General features: G+C 42.0%; 1 protein-coding gene across 8 annotated transcripts in view; it reads left to right on the top strand.

Annotated features, from left to right (window-relative positions):
* Positions 1 to 17246, top strand: part of KIAA0232 (KIAA0232 ortholog) — a 96652-nt gene that overhangs the window by 38942 nt on the left and 40464 nt on the right. For all 8 annotated transcript variants that reach the window (XM_074039388.1, XM_074039386.1, XM_074039387.1 and 5 more), the window contains exon 3: positions 16370 to 16507. In XM_074039388.1, coding sequence (XP_073895489.1) covers positions 16503 to 16507 — 5 coding nt within the window. In that variant the 5' untranslated portion in view covers positions 16370 to 16502. The remainder of the gene's footprint in view (positions 1 to 16369; positions 16508 to 17246) is intronic.

The raw sequence follows: 17246 nt of genomic DNA, 5'->3' as shown, positions 1-17246 counted from the left end.
TTATAGTGAGAAATTGGGCTGGGTGTGGTGATTCACACTTATAATCCCAACACTTTGGGAGGCCGAGGTGGGAGGATCCCTTTAAACTGGGAGTTTGAAACCAGCCTTGGTAACATAGAACCCAGTTTCTAAAAAAGTATTAAAAAATTAGCCAGGCATGGTGGCACGTGCCTGTAGTCTGTAGCTACTCAGGAGGCTGAGGTGGGAGGATCGCTTGAGTCCAGGAAGTCAAGGCTGCAGTGAGCCATGATTGCGCCACTGCGCTCCAGCCTTGGCAACAGAGCAACACTCAGTCTCTCTCACATGCATATGAGAGAGAGAGAGAGAGAGAGAGAGAGAGAGAAACAAAAAGAAAAGAGAAACCAAATACAGGTTCTTGAAAAAAATCTTAACCTCAGTCTCATTCTTAAGAGGAGCTACTGAAAGTGAGGCCTGCCAGAGGGAACCAGAGTCATCAGTAGTGAATAAATGGGCTCTGGGTGACTTCTGTGTACAAATTTCACGTAAAGTCTTTTGGTTTTTATAGACAGTAAAAAGAAGGAGGTATTTTGTGGGCAGTTTTTGTTGCTGTTTTAAACCATTGTTACCCACACTGAAAGCAAAGCAGGAAGAGTTTCATTGTCAGAAGAAATTGGCTTTGCCCCTCCAAACCACACAAAAAAGCCTCAAAGTCCTGTAAATACAGAGGATTTCACCAAGATGCTTTTTTTTTTTTTGAGACAGGGTCTTGCTCTGTCACCCAGGCTGGAGTGCATTGGTGTGATCATAGCTCATGGAAGCCTTGAACTCCTGGGCTCCAGCCATCCTCCCACCTCAGCCTCCCAAAGTGCTGGCATTACAGATGGGAGCTACTGTTTCCAGTCAGCTTAACATTGAGTTGTACAGAGCGTGTTTGATGAGAGGGTTTCCCATTGTGTCTAGCTGGACATGTTTGATGAGAGGGTTTCCCATCGTGTCTAGCTGGACATATTTGATGAGAGGGTTTCCCATCGTGTCTAGCTGGACATGTTTGATGAGACGGTTTCCCATCGTGTCTAGCTGGACATGGTGGACGTGTCTTGCTTCCAGGTTGCTTGCTGCCTTGGCTGGCAGTAGATCCAGTAAGGTTTTGAAGCGATTAACTTATAACCTAATAATCAGCAACTGTGTTATTTTGGTGGTCAGTATTTTGTATAATTTCCTTCCCAGAGCTCTGTTATTTGCCATCATCTTTCTGGTAAATGTCAAATATACTCCTTTACAGGCAAGTAAGACGTTAAATCTACAAACATGGAAGGACTTTCATTTCCAGAAATGAGGAAAATATTTCTCATCATTCAAAAATTACATACTTCATTGTAAGCATGTACTCATAGGGAATGATTTTTTTTTTTTTTTGAGACAGGGTCTTGCTCTAATTGCCCAGGCTGGAGTGCAGTGGCGTGATCACAGCTCACTGCAGTCTTAACCTCCTGGGCTCAAGCGATCTTCCTGCCTCTGTCTCCTGAGTAGCTGGGACCACGTGTGTGGCACCCCACCCAGCTAGTTTTTAAAAAACTGTCTCTCTCTCTTACCTAGGCTGGAAAGAATAGTTTTTTAGTAGGACTTGAACTTCCCATTTCTTAGAGTTGTATGTCAGCAATATCAGTCCAGAATAGTTAATCAACACCAATACATTTACTAGCACAAAATATATTCTGGGTGCTATAGGACATACAGGATAAAACAGGCCAGATGTTAATAAGATTATAGTCAATCACATCTCTGATCAGACTTGTGAATCCTCTGGTTTCTTTACTAGCTCTAGGGGGTTGTGATCAGAGATAAGATGAACTATCAGTATCTGCAGCTGTGTTTGATCCTCCCTCCAGAGTTCTGGTTCATTCCTCAGGACACAGGACAGATAAAGGTTAGGGAAAGCATAACATGTCTGGAGTTATAAGGAGAATCCATAGGGAAATAAAAGGCCCTAAAATACTTTTCTACTTGGTCCAGAGTAACAGCAGTGTGTGCCAAGTCCCATGCCGATGAAGAAGGTCAAATTTTAAATGATACCTGTTTTAGTAAGACATGACCTGAGAATCCTTTATCCCCTACGTTACTTTTCCGTGAAGTTACAGTCCCTCTTTAAAGGTGGCAAAAGCCAGATGCCTGACTCAAAGGGAGGATGTGCTTACTGTTTCCCCAGGCACAGAGGATGCAGAAGCCAAGGATGGTTCTCTTCTAGCAAGAGTAAGGAGAGTGGAAGGGCCCTTAGCTTCTGTCATTCAGAACTCCAGCTAACAGCAAGGCTGACAGACCTGGGTGACGGTGTGTGCCACCTTTCCTGATCTCTGGCTCATGCTTGTGCTAACACAGCCCCTCAGGTGGAGGCCAAACCACTCTACTCCTGGGTGTTCATTTCCTCACATCTTCTCTCACCCCTTTGTCCTTGAGTTAGTCTAGCCTTGAGCGGCCAGTTTTAAGACCCATCACTTTTCCTGGTTTAGGCTAAAGCAGACACACAGTGCTCTTGAGTTATGAAACAGATTGGATGCCTCAGTTTGGTCTCAGCTGTGCAGGATGATAAGGAAGTAAAGCTGATCAGATCCTAGTCTTGTTTAAGCCTGAGTCACGTATAAACCTCTAATTTGGGCAGGGTTTAAACACAGTTGTGGTGGTGGACTGGTTACAATGTAGTTCCAGAGAACAACTGCCTTGTAATATGGAGATATCATCACTGTGCCAGTAGTTTTATAGTTTTATTTCCACAAATGTTTCTTCTTCTTCTTTTTTTTTTTTTTTTTTTGGTCGTGATTACTCTGGGAAGTATATTCTCAAATAATCAGAAAATCACTGCATACCACTTTTATTTTATATAACCGCTTTTCTTCCCCATCTTTCAAAGCCCAGGTCACCTGTCTCTGAAACTTTTTCTGATAATTTCAGATGAAAGCAATGTCTTTTACCAAACTTGATAATATTTTACTGTAAAGCTTTTCATTATCGTTACAGGAATGTATTCTGTTTCTCAGTAGGTTATAACATCTTTATGGGTAGAAATCATATATTAATCTTTCTTAAAAAGTTTAACCAGCCTGGGCAACATAATGAGACCCCCATCTCTTAGAAAAATATTAGCTAGATGCGGTGGGGTTTACCTGTAGTCCCAGCAACTTGGGAGGCTGAGGTGGGAGGATCACTTGAGCCTGGGGGTTGGAGGCTGCAGTGAGCAGTGATTGTGATGCTGCACTCCAGCCTGGGAAACAGAGCGAGACCCTGTCTCTTAAAAAATAAATAAATGTAACTTTTTAAAATGAAATAATTTCAGACCTCAGAAGTACAGCTAGGATAGTACAGAGAACTCTCATGTTCTCTTCAGTCACCAATTGTTAGTATTTTCACACGTTTGCTTTCTTTTTTATTGATATATAATAGTTGTATGTATTTGCGGAGTATTGTAATGTTTTGCTGCATGTATATAAGAAGTTATCAAGTCAGGGTATTTGAGTTATCACCTATCTCCTTAAACATTTATCTTTTCTTTGTGTTGGAAATAGTCCAATTCTTTTCTAGCTATTTTAAAATATACAATAAATATTGTTAGCTATAGTCTCCCTACCATACTGTTGAATACTGGAAGTGACTCCTGTTTAACTGTATGTTTGTACCCTTTGTACTCTTTAACCCACTTCTCTTCATCTTCCACTTTTGCTTCATTTCTGTCTTCTCTTCATGCTGACCTCTCTGAGTAAACTAGCATGTACTTTTTAAGATCAAAGACTTTCCCTTGGTCATATTACAATTAGAAAATTCAGGGAAATTAGGATTGATAAAACTTTATTGTCAGATATGCAGTCAGTATTCAGTTTTTGTCACCTGTCCTGATATTGTTTCTCACTGCAGTTTTCTCCCTCATCTAATATCTAGTTTGAGAGTATGCATCGACTTTAATGGCCACATCTCCTTAATCTCCTTTCATCTGGAATAATTCCTTGTTTGTCCTTTGTGTCTCATGACATTGACACTTTTGGAGAGTCCAGGCCAGTTTTGCAAAACATCCCTTAATTTGGGTTTTTTGGGTATTTCCTCGTGTTTAGAGTTGGCTTGTGCGTTTATGGTAGTAGCATTGCATAATGATATTTCCTTTTTTTCTGCATATCACATCAGAGGGCCAGTGACAACAGTCTTTTTCATTCTTGGAGACGCTGACTTGGTTCCTCATGGTTCAGATGGTGTCCACCAGGTTTCTCCTTGTAATGAATAAGCGATCTGTGCAGGGAGACTTTGATACTTTTACCATCCATTGATGTCCTTGCCTGAATCAGTTATTAGTTGGGTGGTTGAAAAATGGTGATTTTTCTAACTCAGTTTTCCCCTCTACATTTAGTAGTTGACATTCTACTACAGTGCCTTCCATCTTTTAAAAATCAGTAGCCTAGTCACATAAGGAACATTACAGCATGTAAGATGCAGTGCCAGCCACTTCATATATAAGGATTGCCTTGTTCAGTCTGCAAGCCAAACCTCGAAAGTAAGTATTAAGCTCCCACAGCCTGAAAGTGAATGGCATGGCAATGTGCATTGACTGGTGACCTGGAGCATTAAGCCTAGATCCTGTACATCTTACAACATATCTGTTACATTAGTTTAAGACATTTTTCAGTCTTACTCAAAAATGACTAAAAGGAGAACTTCAGTAACATTATAACTTTAAATGGAGTTAACTTTTCCTGCCTAGAGGTTGTGCTAGATTGATAGTTGGCAGCAGATCTCCCCATGATCTGTCACAGGTGGGAAGGGATACACTAGCAGATAAGGGTGGCTTTCACTATTGTTCTTATAACCCCAAATATGCTTTCGTTTCCTTCATAGCTAATTAAACTACCAGTTGAGAGTTTATTAAACCTTTTCTTGTATTGCTATACATTGATGTTCTCAGCATAATGCATTCTTTGTTTATTATTCTTATTAGGAGTCTGTGATTATAACAGAAAACCCAGCTCGGTCTGGCTTAAACAGAAGTAATAATAAAAGCAAACGCATGTATATCATGTGCTGTGTGCCAGCCGCTGTTGCAGGGACTCATTTTCCATTCACAGTAACTCATTTAATCCTCCTTACACCATCCTATTATTATTTGTATTTCATAGATGGAGATACTGACAGTGGTTAAATAGCTTGCCCAAGGCCACACAGCTAGTACATTTTGGAGCATTTACTGAAATATCTGGGAATCAGCGCTGACCCCAGCGCTTGATCCAGGACCTACAGTAAAATCAGTACCCCATCTTTTAGCTTGCCTTCTCTGTTGTCTTTTTTTTTTTTTTTTGAGATGGAGCACTCACTCTGTTGCCCAGGCTAGAGTGCAGAGGCAACCTTGGCTCACTGCAGCCTCCACCTCCTGGGTTCAGGTGATTCTCCTGCCTCAGGCTCCTGAGTAGCTGGATTACAGGCATGCATTACCACGCCTGGCTAAATTTTACATTTTTAGTAGACACAGGGTTTCACCATGTTGGTCAGGCTAGTCTTGAACTCCTGGCCTCAAGTGATCTGCCCACCTTGGCCTCCCAAAGTGCTGGGATTATGGGTGTGAGCTGCCATGCCTGGCCTGTTTTCTTTATTCTCAAGCTTCACCTCTACCCTGCCTGCTGTGAGCTCAGACTCACACCCTTTTTTGTGTATGTGTGTCCAGCAGAAAGAGCAGGCTTCTCATCCTAATAGGTCAGCTTTGCTATGGAGCTGTTTCTGACCTGACCGCTGCAGTGACAAGACTTGGGTGGCTAGAGTACAAGCACCTGGAACCACAAGGACTAAGAATTGGAGAGGATGATTCTCCAAGGGAAATACAGAATACTATGCTGAACCACCCCAAAAAAGTCCTGTCTAACTACCTTTGTACAAAGTAGTGCTTTGTTTCTTTCTCTCTTTTCCTTCCTTCCTTCCTCCCTCCTTCCCTTCCTCTTCTCCCCCTCCCTCTCCTCCCTCTCCCCTCCCTCTCCCCTCCCTCTCCCCTCCCTCTCCCCTCCCTCTCCCCTCCCTCTCCCCTCCCTCTCCCCTCCCTCTCCCCTCCCTTTCCTCTCCCTCTCCTCTCCCTCTCCTCTCCCTCTCCTCTCCTTCTTTGCTTTCATTTGTGAGACAGAGTCTTACCCTGTTGCCCAGGCTGGAATGCAGTGGTGTGATCTCGGCTCACTGCAACCTCCGCCTCCCGGGTTCAAGCAATTCTCCTGCTTCAGCCTCCCAAGTAGCTGGGATTACAGGCGTGCGCCACTATGCCCAGCTAATTTTTGTATTTTTAGTAGAGACGGGGTTTCACTGTGTTGGTCAGGCTGGTCTCGAAATCTTGACCTCATGATCCGCCCGCCTTGGCCTCCCAAAGTGATAGGATTACAGGCGTGAGCCACCATGCCCAGCTCTCTTTTTTTTTTAAAGACAGAGTCTCAGTCTGTTGCCCAGGCTGCAGTGCAGTGGCACAATCATTGCTCATCAAATTCCAGGGCTCAAGCAGTCCTCCCACCTCAGCCTCCCAAGTAGCTGGGACTATAGGTGTGCACCACCATGCCCAGCTAATTTATTTTTTGTAGAGATGAGGTCTTGCTTTGCTGCCCAGGTTAGTAGTACTTTCTTTTTCTAATCTATTACTAGTTTTTCTAAGTTGTAGGATGTATTCCCTGATTGTACTACATTCTAAGATACAGTCTTCAAATAAACTATTTTTTAGTATTATCCCTTCTAATGATTTTGTTGTCTTTCTTTTTTTCTTTTTTTTTTTTTTTTTTGAGATGGAGTCTCACTCTGTCACCCAGGCTGGAGTGCAGTGGCGCCATCTCGGCTCACTGCAAGCTCCGCCTCCCAGGTTCACACCATTCTCCTGCCTCAGCCTCACGAGTAGCTGGGACTACAGGCGCCCGCCACCACGCCTGGCTAGTTTTTTGTATTTTTAGTAGAGACGGGGTTTCACCGTGTTACCCAGGATGGTCTTGATCTCCTGAGCTTGTGATCCACCCGCCTCGGCCTCCCAAAGTGCTGGGATTACAGGCGTGAGCCACTGCGCCCGGCCGATTTTGTTCTCTTTCTCTAGGAGTTTTTTTTGTAGATCGCCTCAAAAATTATCCTTTCATGATGGCCCCTCCATCTGAGTGATGGCTTTAGGTGTTGTTGGACTGTTACATTTTCTTTTTTAGATCTTAGGACTCCCAGAACGTTACTAACTGTTCCAGATAGAGAACAACCATGGATTCTGTACGAGAGTAAGAGGTTTTTTCCCCCTAAACTTTTTATTGAGGCATAAAATGCATACAGAAAAATGTACAACTTGATGAATTTTCGCAAAGATCGTATCCCTGTAACTATAACCACACACAGAAATAGATGACTGGCAACCCAGAAGCCCGCCTCGTGTCCCACACAGCTTCAGAATTCCTCGCGTGTTCAGAGGGGAGTCCGGCAGAGTGGCCTCTGCTTCCGACCCCTTCTTCTTCCTTGGTTCCTGGCGTCTTGTGTCTCTGGCGCTCTCCCTCTTCTGCTGCTTTCTTTGTCTCTTTGAAGGGCCACCTTTTTCTCAGCCTCTTGGCCTGGACCGAGGTCAGCACATTTCCCTAGGAAGGAAGCAGCTGCAGATGTCAGTGCCCTGTGCCCACACCTACCCTGCCCTTGGCATTCACTGTCTTCTCAAGGCCTGGCACCTCAGCAGGGCTCTGATGCCCTGGAGCAGGTGATGTGGGTTTGGTTTGGCTTTGTGTCGCTACTGGCTTTTCTAGTTAATCTGGGCAAGAGAGTTGTGCTGCCACCAGTTACTTTTTAACAGAGAGTATTTCTTTGTTTAATGGCATAGTTTGGTTTTGATATGTATTTTGTCTTATCCTCAGTCTTTCGCTGACCCACTATATTTGAAATAGAAGCCTCCCATTCTTAACCCTCTTACTTGCTTTATTTTTCTTCATGACATTTTTTATTATCTGAAATTATATGATTACTTGTGATTTAACTATGTCTCTCCTACTGGCGTATGTAATTATGTAATTCTTTTTTTTTTTTTTTTTGGAGAGGGACTCTTGCTCTGTCACCCAGGCTGGAGTGTGGTGGCGTGATCTTGGCTCACTGCAACCTCTACCTCCTGGGTTCAGGCAATTCTTCTGCCTCAGCCACATGATTAGCTGCCATTACAGGTGCTCGCCACCATGCCCGGCTAATTTTTATATTTTTAGTAGAGATGGGGTTTCACCATGTTGGCTAGGCTGATCTCCAACTCCTGACCTCAAGTGATCCGCCTGCCTTGGCCTCCCAAAGTGCTGGGATTACAGAAGTGGGCCACACGCCCAGCCAAAGTTGGGGACCTTTTCTGCTGTTTTCTGTTGGATTCCCAGCCCTTAAAACAGTTCCTGGAATATACAAGAGGCTCAGATACGTATTAGACAAATGGATAGCCATATGCTTCTTTCTCAGGCAGTGACTTATGTGTAGGAGGGAAGCATGCTAGGAGTGGGTGTAGACCCCATAATCACATACTGGGGCCTGCCCTGCAGAGAAGTTACTGTTGCTGGTTTTAAATCCCCTAATCAAATTGTATCTTCTAGCTCAGAGTCCATCCTTCTAGAAACGTAACTGGATGATTACGTTATCTGTACTTGCCCACAAGTTGTATAATAATAATCCCAGCCCTGATTGCTAGGCGAGACTCATCCCCTCTTCACTCAGCGAAGCTCATTTGCTCCTTCAGCCTATTTGTAACACACTCCTGTAGCGTGTCCTGTTCAGCGTTTCGCTTTTTGGAAAGCTAGCATCTGCGGTGTTTCCTGTTAGAGTTTATTAGAATCTTTAACTATAGGACCTATAAAAGTCTGACCATAAAGCGCTCCTCGTGTGTGTCACTGCATACACTGTATTTCAACAAACATTTATTCAACAGACTTTAATTAAATACCTTCTACATCACAAGCATTGTTGTTTGCATTTAAACAACACTTCCTATTTTTATTCTCTTATTTCAAATCAGCATTTCAGAGCTCCAGGAAGGAAGCCAGGAGTATCTTTCTAGAAACTTCCCTATCCCTGAAAACTTCCTGAGAATTATTCCATGCTATTGCTTGAGCCCAGGAGTTTGAAACTAGCCTGGGCAACATGTAGAAGCCCTGTCTCTACAAATAATACAAAAATTAGCCAGGCATGGTGGTGTGTGCCTGTAGTCTCAGCTACTTGGGAGTCTGAGGTGGGAGGATCACCTGAGCCCGGGGAGGTCGAGGCTGCAGTGAGCCATGATTGTGCCACGGCACTCCAGCCTAGGCAACAGAGTGAGACTCCATCTCAAAAAAAAAAGAAAAGAAAAAGAATGTGTCCATGCTACTGATGGAAGAATGTATACATGCCAGTATTCGCTTTGACTCCCATAGTGACAAAACCATTCTGGGTGGTGGGTATGAAATAGCATGTACATTACTGAATAATTCATGAAGAATTAAGCAGGAGGTATCAGAACGGTTATAGGGTGAAAAAACTTGTACCACTGATCCAGACCAAAATTTCCTTTAATAGCACCTTGACTTTTATCCCAAGCGACTGTCAGACCCCCAGCCTCCTGTTCTCTCTCTCCCTTTTGAGATTCCCCCCCTTACTATAAGTCAGTATCACATTGTTAAGAACGTAGGCCTTGGATGGAGTCTGAAGACCTGTTCTAACCCCACCTTCTTTACTTTCCAACTTAGACCACTGACTTGGACAAGTTAACATCTCTGTGCCTGACTCTCCATTTCTTTATTGTTATTATTATTATTTTAGAGATAGGGTCTTGCTCTTTCACCCAGGCTGGAGTGCAGAGTCTCTCAGAGCTCTTGGCCTCAAGGGTCCTCCTGTCTCAGCCTTCCAAGTAGCTGGCACTACAGCTGTCTTTTCATTTATAAATTGTACAAATTACGTGCATATCTGATATCATTACTGAGGATTAAAGGAGATTGATTTATTGACCATATAGGTGCCAGGCATCATTTTATGTACCGATAATATAGTTAGAGGAATACTAGACATAAAGTAAGTGCTCAGTAAATATTGACAACTATTGCTATTATTATTGCTGTTCATACAAACCTTTCCTTCAAATAGTTATTTTCCTATTAACTACTCCTCTTCTAGCAGGTAGGCTAATGCATTTATTAGAGGCAGAGATAAGCTGCTGATACGGTATTTCCAACATTTACCCTAACAATCTCAATTTGAAATATTTGGCCCTGCCATATATCCTAATTATGTGTTCAGCAAACATGGTCACTATAATATTTCTGGATGTAATTATTACCTTTGACGCAATTGGGTCCCTTGAAAGGGTATTCTTTAAGACTGACAAATTCCAGTGGCAATTACTGTTATTTTTTGTGACATGATGACCAGGTTAAAAAAACAAATTTTAGGAAACTAAAGTAAAAATCTTTTGATGGTACATATAGATAGATAGAATGAACCTGGATTTGTTCACTGTGAAAGGTATAATGGGAGGGCTGGGGTGATTCTCTTGAGTTTAAAAGAGAGTTGTTTAGTACAAAAGAAATACTTTTGTTTGTGATAAGAGTGTTGTTGCCTAAGAAACTACCCCAAAACTTAGTAACATTAAAACAACAACAACACTACTATCACATGACAGAATCTGTAAGTAAGGAATTTGGGCAGGGCTCAGTTGGGTGATTCACCCAAAGGCACTCATTGGTACTCAGCTGACAGATGGGCTGAGCTAGAAGGCCCAAGATAGCTTTACTGACATGTCTGTCACTTTGGCAGGTGTGCTGGAGGGCTGGATGCAGCTGGGATTGTTGACCAGAGCCTCTTCATGTGGGTCAGGAGGTAGCTAGGCTTATGTGGTTGGCTGGGTCCCTCAAAGCAAGTAGCCCAAGAGAATCAGGTAGAAGCTTAAGACCTTTTTACTACCTAGCCTTGAAAGTCACTTAGAATCACTTCCATTGCACTCTGTTAGTTGAGCCGACTGGAGCCCACACAGGTTCAAGGGGAAGAAGCATCACTCTCTTGATGGTAGAACCACCACTCTGTCAAGGTGCTTGGTTTTGAAATTTTAGACCAGCAAGGACAAAGAAACAGCTACGATTTTTCCAAAGAGAAAACAAGCCTTGCCCAACGAATTAGGATTTGTTTTTATTAGTAGTATACTTTTAAGTTCTAGGGTACATGTGCACAACATGCAGGTTTGTTTCTTAGGTATACATGTACCATGTTGGTTTGCTGCACCCATCAACTTGTCATTACATTAGGTATATCTCTAATGCTATCCCTCCCCCAGCCCCACAGCCCTCAACAGGCCCCAGTGTGTGATGTTCCCCTCCCTGTGTCCATGTGTTCTCATTGTTCAACTCCCACTGATGAGTGAGAACATGTGGTGTCTGGTTTTCTGTCCTTGTGATATTTTGCTGAGAATGATGGTTTCCAGCTTTATCCATGTCCCTGCAAAGGACATGAACTCATCCTTTTTTATGGCCGCATAGTATTCCGTGGTGTATGTGTGCCACATTTTCTTTATCCGGTCTGTCATTGATGGGCATTTGGATTGGTTCCAAGTCTTTGCTGTTGTGAACAGTGCTGCAATAAACATACGTGTGTGTGTGTCTTTGTAGCAGCATGACTTATAATCCTTTGGGTATATACCCAGTAATGGGATGGCTGGGTCAAATGGTATTTCTAGTTCTAGATCCTTGAGGGATCACCACACTGTCTTCCACAATGGTTGAACTAGTTTACAGTCCCACCAATAGTGTAAAAGTGTTCCTATTTCTCCACATCCTCTCCAGCATCTGTTGTTTCTTGACTTTTAAATGATCGCCATTCTAACTGGTGTGAGATAGTATCTCATTGTGGTTTTGATTTACATTTATCTGATGGCCAGTGATGATGAGCATTTTTTCATGTATCTGTTGGCTGCATAAATGTCTTCTTTTCAGAAGTGTCTGTTGATACCCTTTGCCCACTTTTTGATGGGGTTGTTTTTTTCTTGTAAATCTGAGTTCTTTGTAGATTCTGGATATTAGCCCTTTGTCAGATGGGTAGATTGCAGAAATATTCTCCCATTCTGTAGAATTAGGATTTCTAACTTACAGTGTTGCATTTGAGAGTATATGGAGCAATACCTTTCAGATTCTGAGAAAAATTATCTCCATTCTAAAAGATCTTACCCAAACTAGTAAGTATTAGGATAACAAAGATAGCTTTTTTTTTTTTTTGCTTTTTTTTTTTTTGAGAGAGGGTCTTACTCTATCACCCAGACTGGAGCACAGTGGCCTGATCTCTGCTCACTGCAGCCTCCACCTCCCAGGCTCAAGCAGTCCTCTCACCTCAGCCTCCCGAGTAGCTGGGACTACAGGTACGCACCACCATGCCCAGCTAATTTTTGTATTTTTTGTGGAGTCAGAGTTTCGCCATGTTGGCCAGGCTGTTCTCAAACTCCTGGGCTCAAGTGATCTGCCCACCTCTGCCTCCCAAATTGCTAGGATTATAGGTGTGAGCCACCATGCCCAGCCTAAAGATAGCTTTTGACACATGAGGCTTCTAAGGTTACTGGGAGTATTTTAGGTCTGACTGTTACCTGATAGATATATTATTATTCTTAAAACTGTACAGTTACATTGTATATGCTCTGCTATGTGGGATGAATTCCACATTTAAAATAAATCTGTTGGCCGGGTGCTGTGGCTCACACCTGTAATCCCAGCACTTTGGGAGGCTGAGGCAGCGGATCATAGCTAAGGAGATCGAGACCATCCTGGCTAACACGGTGAAACCCCGTCTCTACTAAAAATACAAAAAGTTAGCTGGGCGTGGTGGCGGGCACCTGTAGTCCCAGCTACTCTGGAGGCTGAGGCAGGAGAATGGTGTGAACCCTGGAGGTGGAGCTTGCAGTGAGCCGAGATGGTGCCACTGCACTCCAGCCTGGGCGACAGAGACTCCACCTCTAAATAAATAAATAAATAAATAAATAAATCTGTTAAGATATATGCCAACTGTTGACAATAGTTACCCCTGAGGATTGATGTTGGGGTGGAACTGACTTGTACTTTCAAAGCAGCTTTTTTTTTTTTTTTTTTTTTTGAGACAAAGTCCATTTCAAAATTGTTATAAAGGTTGCTTGAAGCTAATACATGTTTTTGATAGTTAATGAATTGATACATTTAAAATAAAGCTGGCCAGGTGAGGTGGCTCACGCCTGTAATCCTAGCACTTTGGGAGACCGAGGCAGACGGATCACTTGAAACCAGGAGTTCAAGACCAGCCCAGCCAACGTGGCGAAACCCCATCTCCACTAAAAATACAGAAATTAGCCAGGTGTGATGGTGCACGCCTGCAATCCCAGCTACTCAGGCTGAGGCAGGAGAATCTCTTGAACCTGGGAAGCAGAGGTTGCAATGAACCAAGATCACACCACTGCACTCCATCCTGGGTTACAGAGCAAGACTCTGTCTCAGAAATAAAAAATAAAACTAAGAATTCTTCCTCTCAAGCTTCTAGGAATGACCTTGATTAATAAGATTAGTTTTATTTCTTATATGAAAATTGATTAAATTTTTTTCCCATCGCCATCAGGTTTAGATTTTGCATTAGCACTTACGTTAGGCAGAAGAAAATATATAAAATTTTACACATAAGGAATATGAAAATAATTTCAGAGTGAGAATTGGTGCTAACGATTGGTACACAAATTCATATACTTCCCAAGACACCATTAACACTTTGTGTGTGTGTAAAATGTTCTCATGGAATAGAGTTTTGAATATAAATATTCCATGTTTTAAAACTGACATTTCTGCTTTTATGTGCAAATGTGAATGCATCAATACAGAGAAAACTAGGGATGGTCCCTGAGTGACAACTACCAGTGTAGGAATCACCTTGAAGGAAGAATAAAGGAATAGTGTGTACAAAGACACAGAAGTAGGAGGGGCCTGGTGCTGTAAGGTCAGGAGTGGGTAGTCGAAGGTCAGAGTGGGGCAGGCCCGCGGGAAACAGACCCTGAAGAGACTGATGTGCTGTGCGAGGGCATTTCTAGTTATGTCCTAGAGACAAAAGACCGGTAGATCTATTTAGCCAGCAGGACTTAATGGCATAGCAATGGGCAGACGGGCTTGGGCCACTGAAGGCAGGGAGGTCAGTGAGGAGGTCATCACTGCGGGCTAAAGACCTAGTAGGAAAAACAGGAATATAGTTAACCTGAAATTATGCTTGTTTGATTGGAGTGGCTCATCTTTTAGGGGCAAATAGGGGTTCTTTTGAGTAATATATCAGTAGATTATTACTGAATGCTCTCAGAATCTGACTGTATCTAATTCACAAGTCACCAAAAGTTTTGCCGAAATTGGCTGAAGGGGGAAAAAAGGCTTAAATAACTAAAAGTCCAGACGTTGGGCTGGCCCCTGCTAGGTTTGATTCAGAGCTTCCCAGTGTCATTCAGGCTTCTGCTCTGCCTCTCTGCCTACCACTTTTTGTCAGCTTGGTTTTGCAACCAGCTCCTTATAGGGTAAAGGGCAGTGACAATGAGCATGTTTCTGAGATCATATTCTCACACACTGTCCAGAGGTCATGTTCCCTACATTCCCAGCAAGAACCATGAAATGTGCATTTCTGATTGGCCACGTGCCTCTCTCTGGGCCAATCTTTGTGGCCCAAGGGATGATGGGGGTAGTGTTAATCCCATGCGGACACATTGTGGTTTTGGTCATTTAGGCACTGCTAGGCAGGGGCGTACGCTCAGCAGCGAGCCTCCGGTGACTGCTGATGATGGATTTCCAAGTGGCGTGTGCTTTTTCTCCCCCAGTTCCCAGTCTCCCTTTTGATACAGACAGCATGGGAAAGTCAACCAGAACTCTAGCCTTACGTGACCTCCCTGTAGTGTCTAGAAAAGTACCTGATAATAGACTCTCATGCTGGGGAGTTCTTTAGTTGTATCCGCTTTTGGTACTTGATAATTATGTTCTTTCTTTAAGATTAGGACTTTCTGAGTAACTATTTGAGAAATGTCTCATATTTTATGTTTATGTATAAGCAGACTTTTTTTTTTTTGAGACACTCCTGACCTCGTGATCCACCCACCTCTGCCTCCCAAAGTGCTGGGATTACAGGCACGAGCCATCGCCCCCAGCCATAAGTAGACTTTTAATAGTACAGGATAGGAGACTACAAGGATAACAGTAAGTGAAATAGAAACATCTCGGCTCTTTTTATAGTCATGTCTTTAAACTGTGATTAACAATTCAGTGCTGTTAAATTTTGGTTAAGTTATGATACATTAACACAGTACCTTAAGCCAGAAAAAAAATAGCACGAGGGACCTCTCAAATATAAGTATAAATAACAGAATGCAAACAAGTGTGTGTAATATACTATTGTTTATGTAACTTTTGCTACAGATTTGATGTTTCTTAATTCAACCTAAAATTACAAGGCAAAACAGAACTTGTATACAAAATTTATAATGTGATAAAGTCACTCTAACATTGTTTGAATCATAAAAATGTCAGGCTGCTTCATACTTTTTTTATTCTGTCAAAAGTTAAAACAAGAAGTGAAATCTCCATCCCCACACAAATTTATCATGAATAAGTTGTCCAGGCTCCAACTGCTGTTCCAGCAGCACTTTTCATACCTTGATACACAGTGCAAAGGAAATTTCTTTATCTCAGAATCTGTTTGCCTACTTAAGTTAGCAAGGAGCTTTCATTAACTTTCATTCCTTAGTATTAATCTACAATATACTGACATGCTAGAAGGCAAATATCAAGATACGAATTTAAAAGAATTCTCTAAATGCCTTCTAACCAAATTATGTTCAGTTAAACTCATGCTTGTGGATTAATACCAGCATTTGGCAATTTCTATTTGTGTGAAGACATTTTCAAAGATGAAATACATAAACTTTTATTATAAATCAGCATTAACAGGGCAGTTAGGTAAGGAAAAGACATCCAAATTGAAAAGGAAGAAGTAAGACTCTAGTCACATATGACATGATCTTGTATAGAATATAGAGAAAATCCTAAGGAATGAAATTAAGAAAAAACTCCATTTGCAATAATATAAAAAAGAATATAATGCTTAAGAAAAAATTTGACAAAAGTGCAAGACTTGTGCACCGGAAACTATAAAGCATCTTTGAAAGAAATCAAAGAAGACCTAAATAAATAGAAAACATCCCATGTTTGTGATCAGAAAACAATACTGTTAAGATGGCAGTATACCCCAAGGTGTTTTACAGAATCAGTACAATCCCTCTTGAAATCCCAGCTCCCTTCATCGCAGAAATAGACAAGCTGATCCTAAAATTTGTATGGAAATGCAAGAGGCCTTTCTGTGACTGAGTATGTGTGGTAGGTGGAATATAGTAGTGTCCACGTTAGCCCTGGTCATTTAACCTGGTGCAATTTCATTGCAGGAGAATGACATCTTCCTGGGCTGGGAAAAAGGAGCTTATAAGAAATGGGGAAAGAGTAAGAAAAAATGTTCAGATCTAACTCTAGAAGAAATGAAAAAACAGGCTGCTGTCCAGTGTCTTCGATCTGCTTCTGATGAAGTAAGTTTACATTTTATTTCTAACACTTAAGAGAGAAAGAAGGGGTGTTTTAAGTTTACAGATAGGACAACTTGACCTCCAAAAATTGGGAAAACAAACTACTTATTTATCTTACAAAGTAACATGAACATTACCACTTTTCCTTTATAGTATTTTTCCATATTTTCTGAAGTTTTATAAGCTTTTCTTTTATACGTGCTACTCTAATTAAGAGTATACACAAAATTTTGTATCCTTTTTCCGACTTGACTATTTCATCCTGTTATTACATTGTCTTTATTCTTTTTAGTGGCTAAGATGCATTTCATCAAATGATATTTCAACAACAGTATAATATTATAATCTTTATTACTGGATGTTTACCTTGCTCTTGATTTTTTGTTTTGTTTTGTTTAAGACAGCGTCTCACTCTGTCGCCCAGGCTGGAATGCAGTGGTGTGATCTCGCTCCACTGCAACCTCTGCCTCCCAGGTTTAAGCAATTCAGCCTCCTGAGTAGGCAGAATTACAGGCATGTGCCACCATGCCTGGCTAATTTTTTTGCATTTTTTAGTAGAGACGGGGTTTCACCATGTTGGCCAGGCTGGTCTTGAACTCCTGATCTCAGGTGATCTGCCTGCCGTGGCCTCCTAAAGTGCTGAGATTACAGGCATGAGCCATCAGGCCCGGCCTGCTCTTGATTTTTTTTGTTATGCTGTCTAAAATATTTTATGTGGGGTTTTTCTGTGGTCTGTATTATT

This window comes from Macaca fascicularis, chromosome 5 (assembly GCF_037993035.2).
Source record: "Macaca fascicularis isolate 582-1 chromosome 5, T2T-MFA8v1.1".
NCBI lineage: Eukaryota > Metazoa > Chordata > Mammalia > Primates > Cercopithecidae > Macaca > Macaca fascicularis.
Note: the sequence above shows the minus strand (reverse complement) of the source record. Positions and strands in the feature narration are given on the sequence as shown.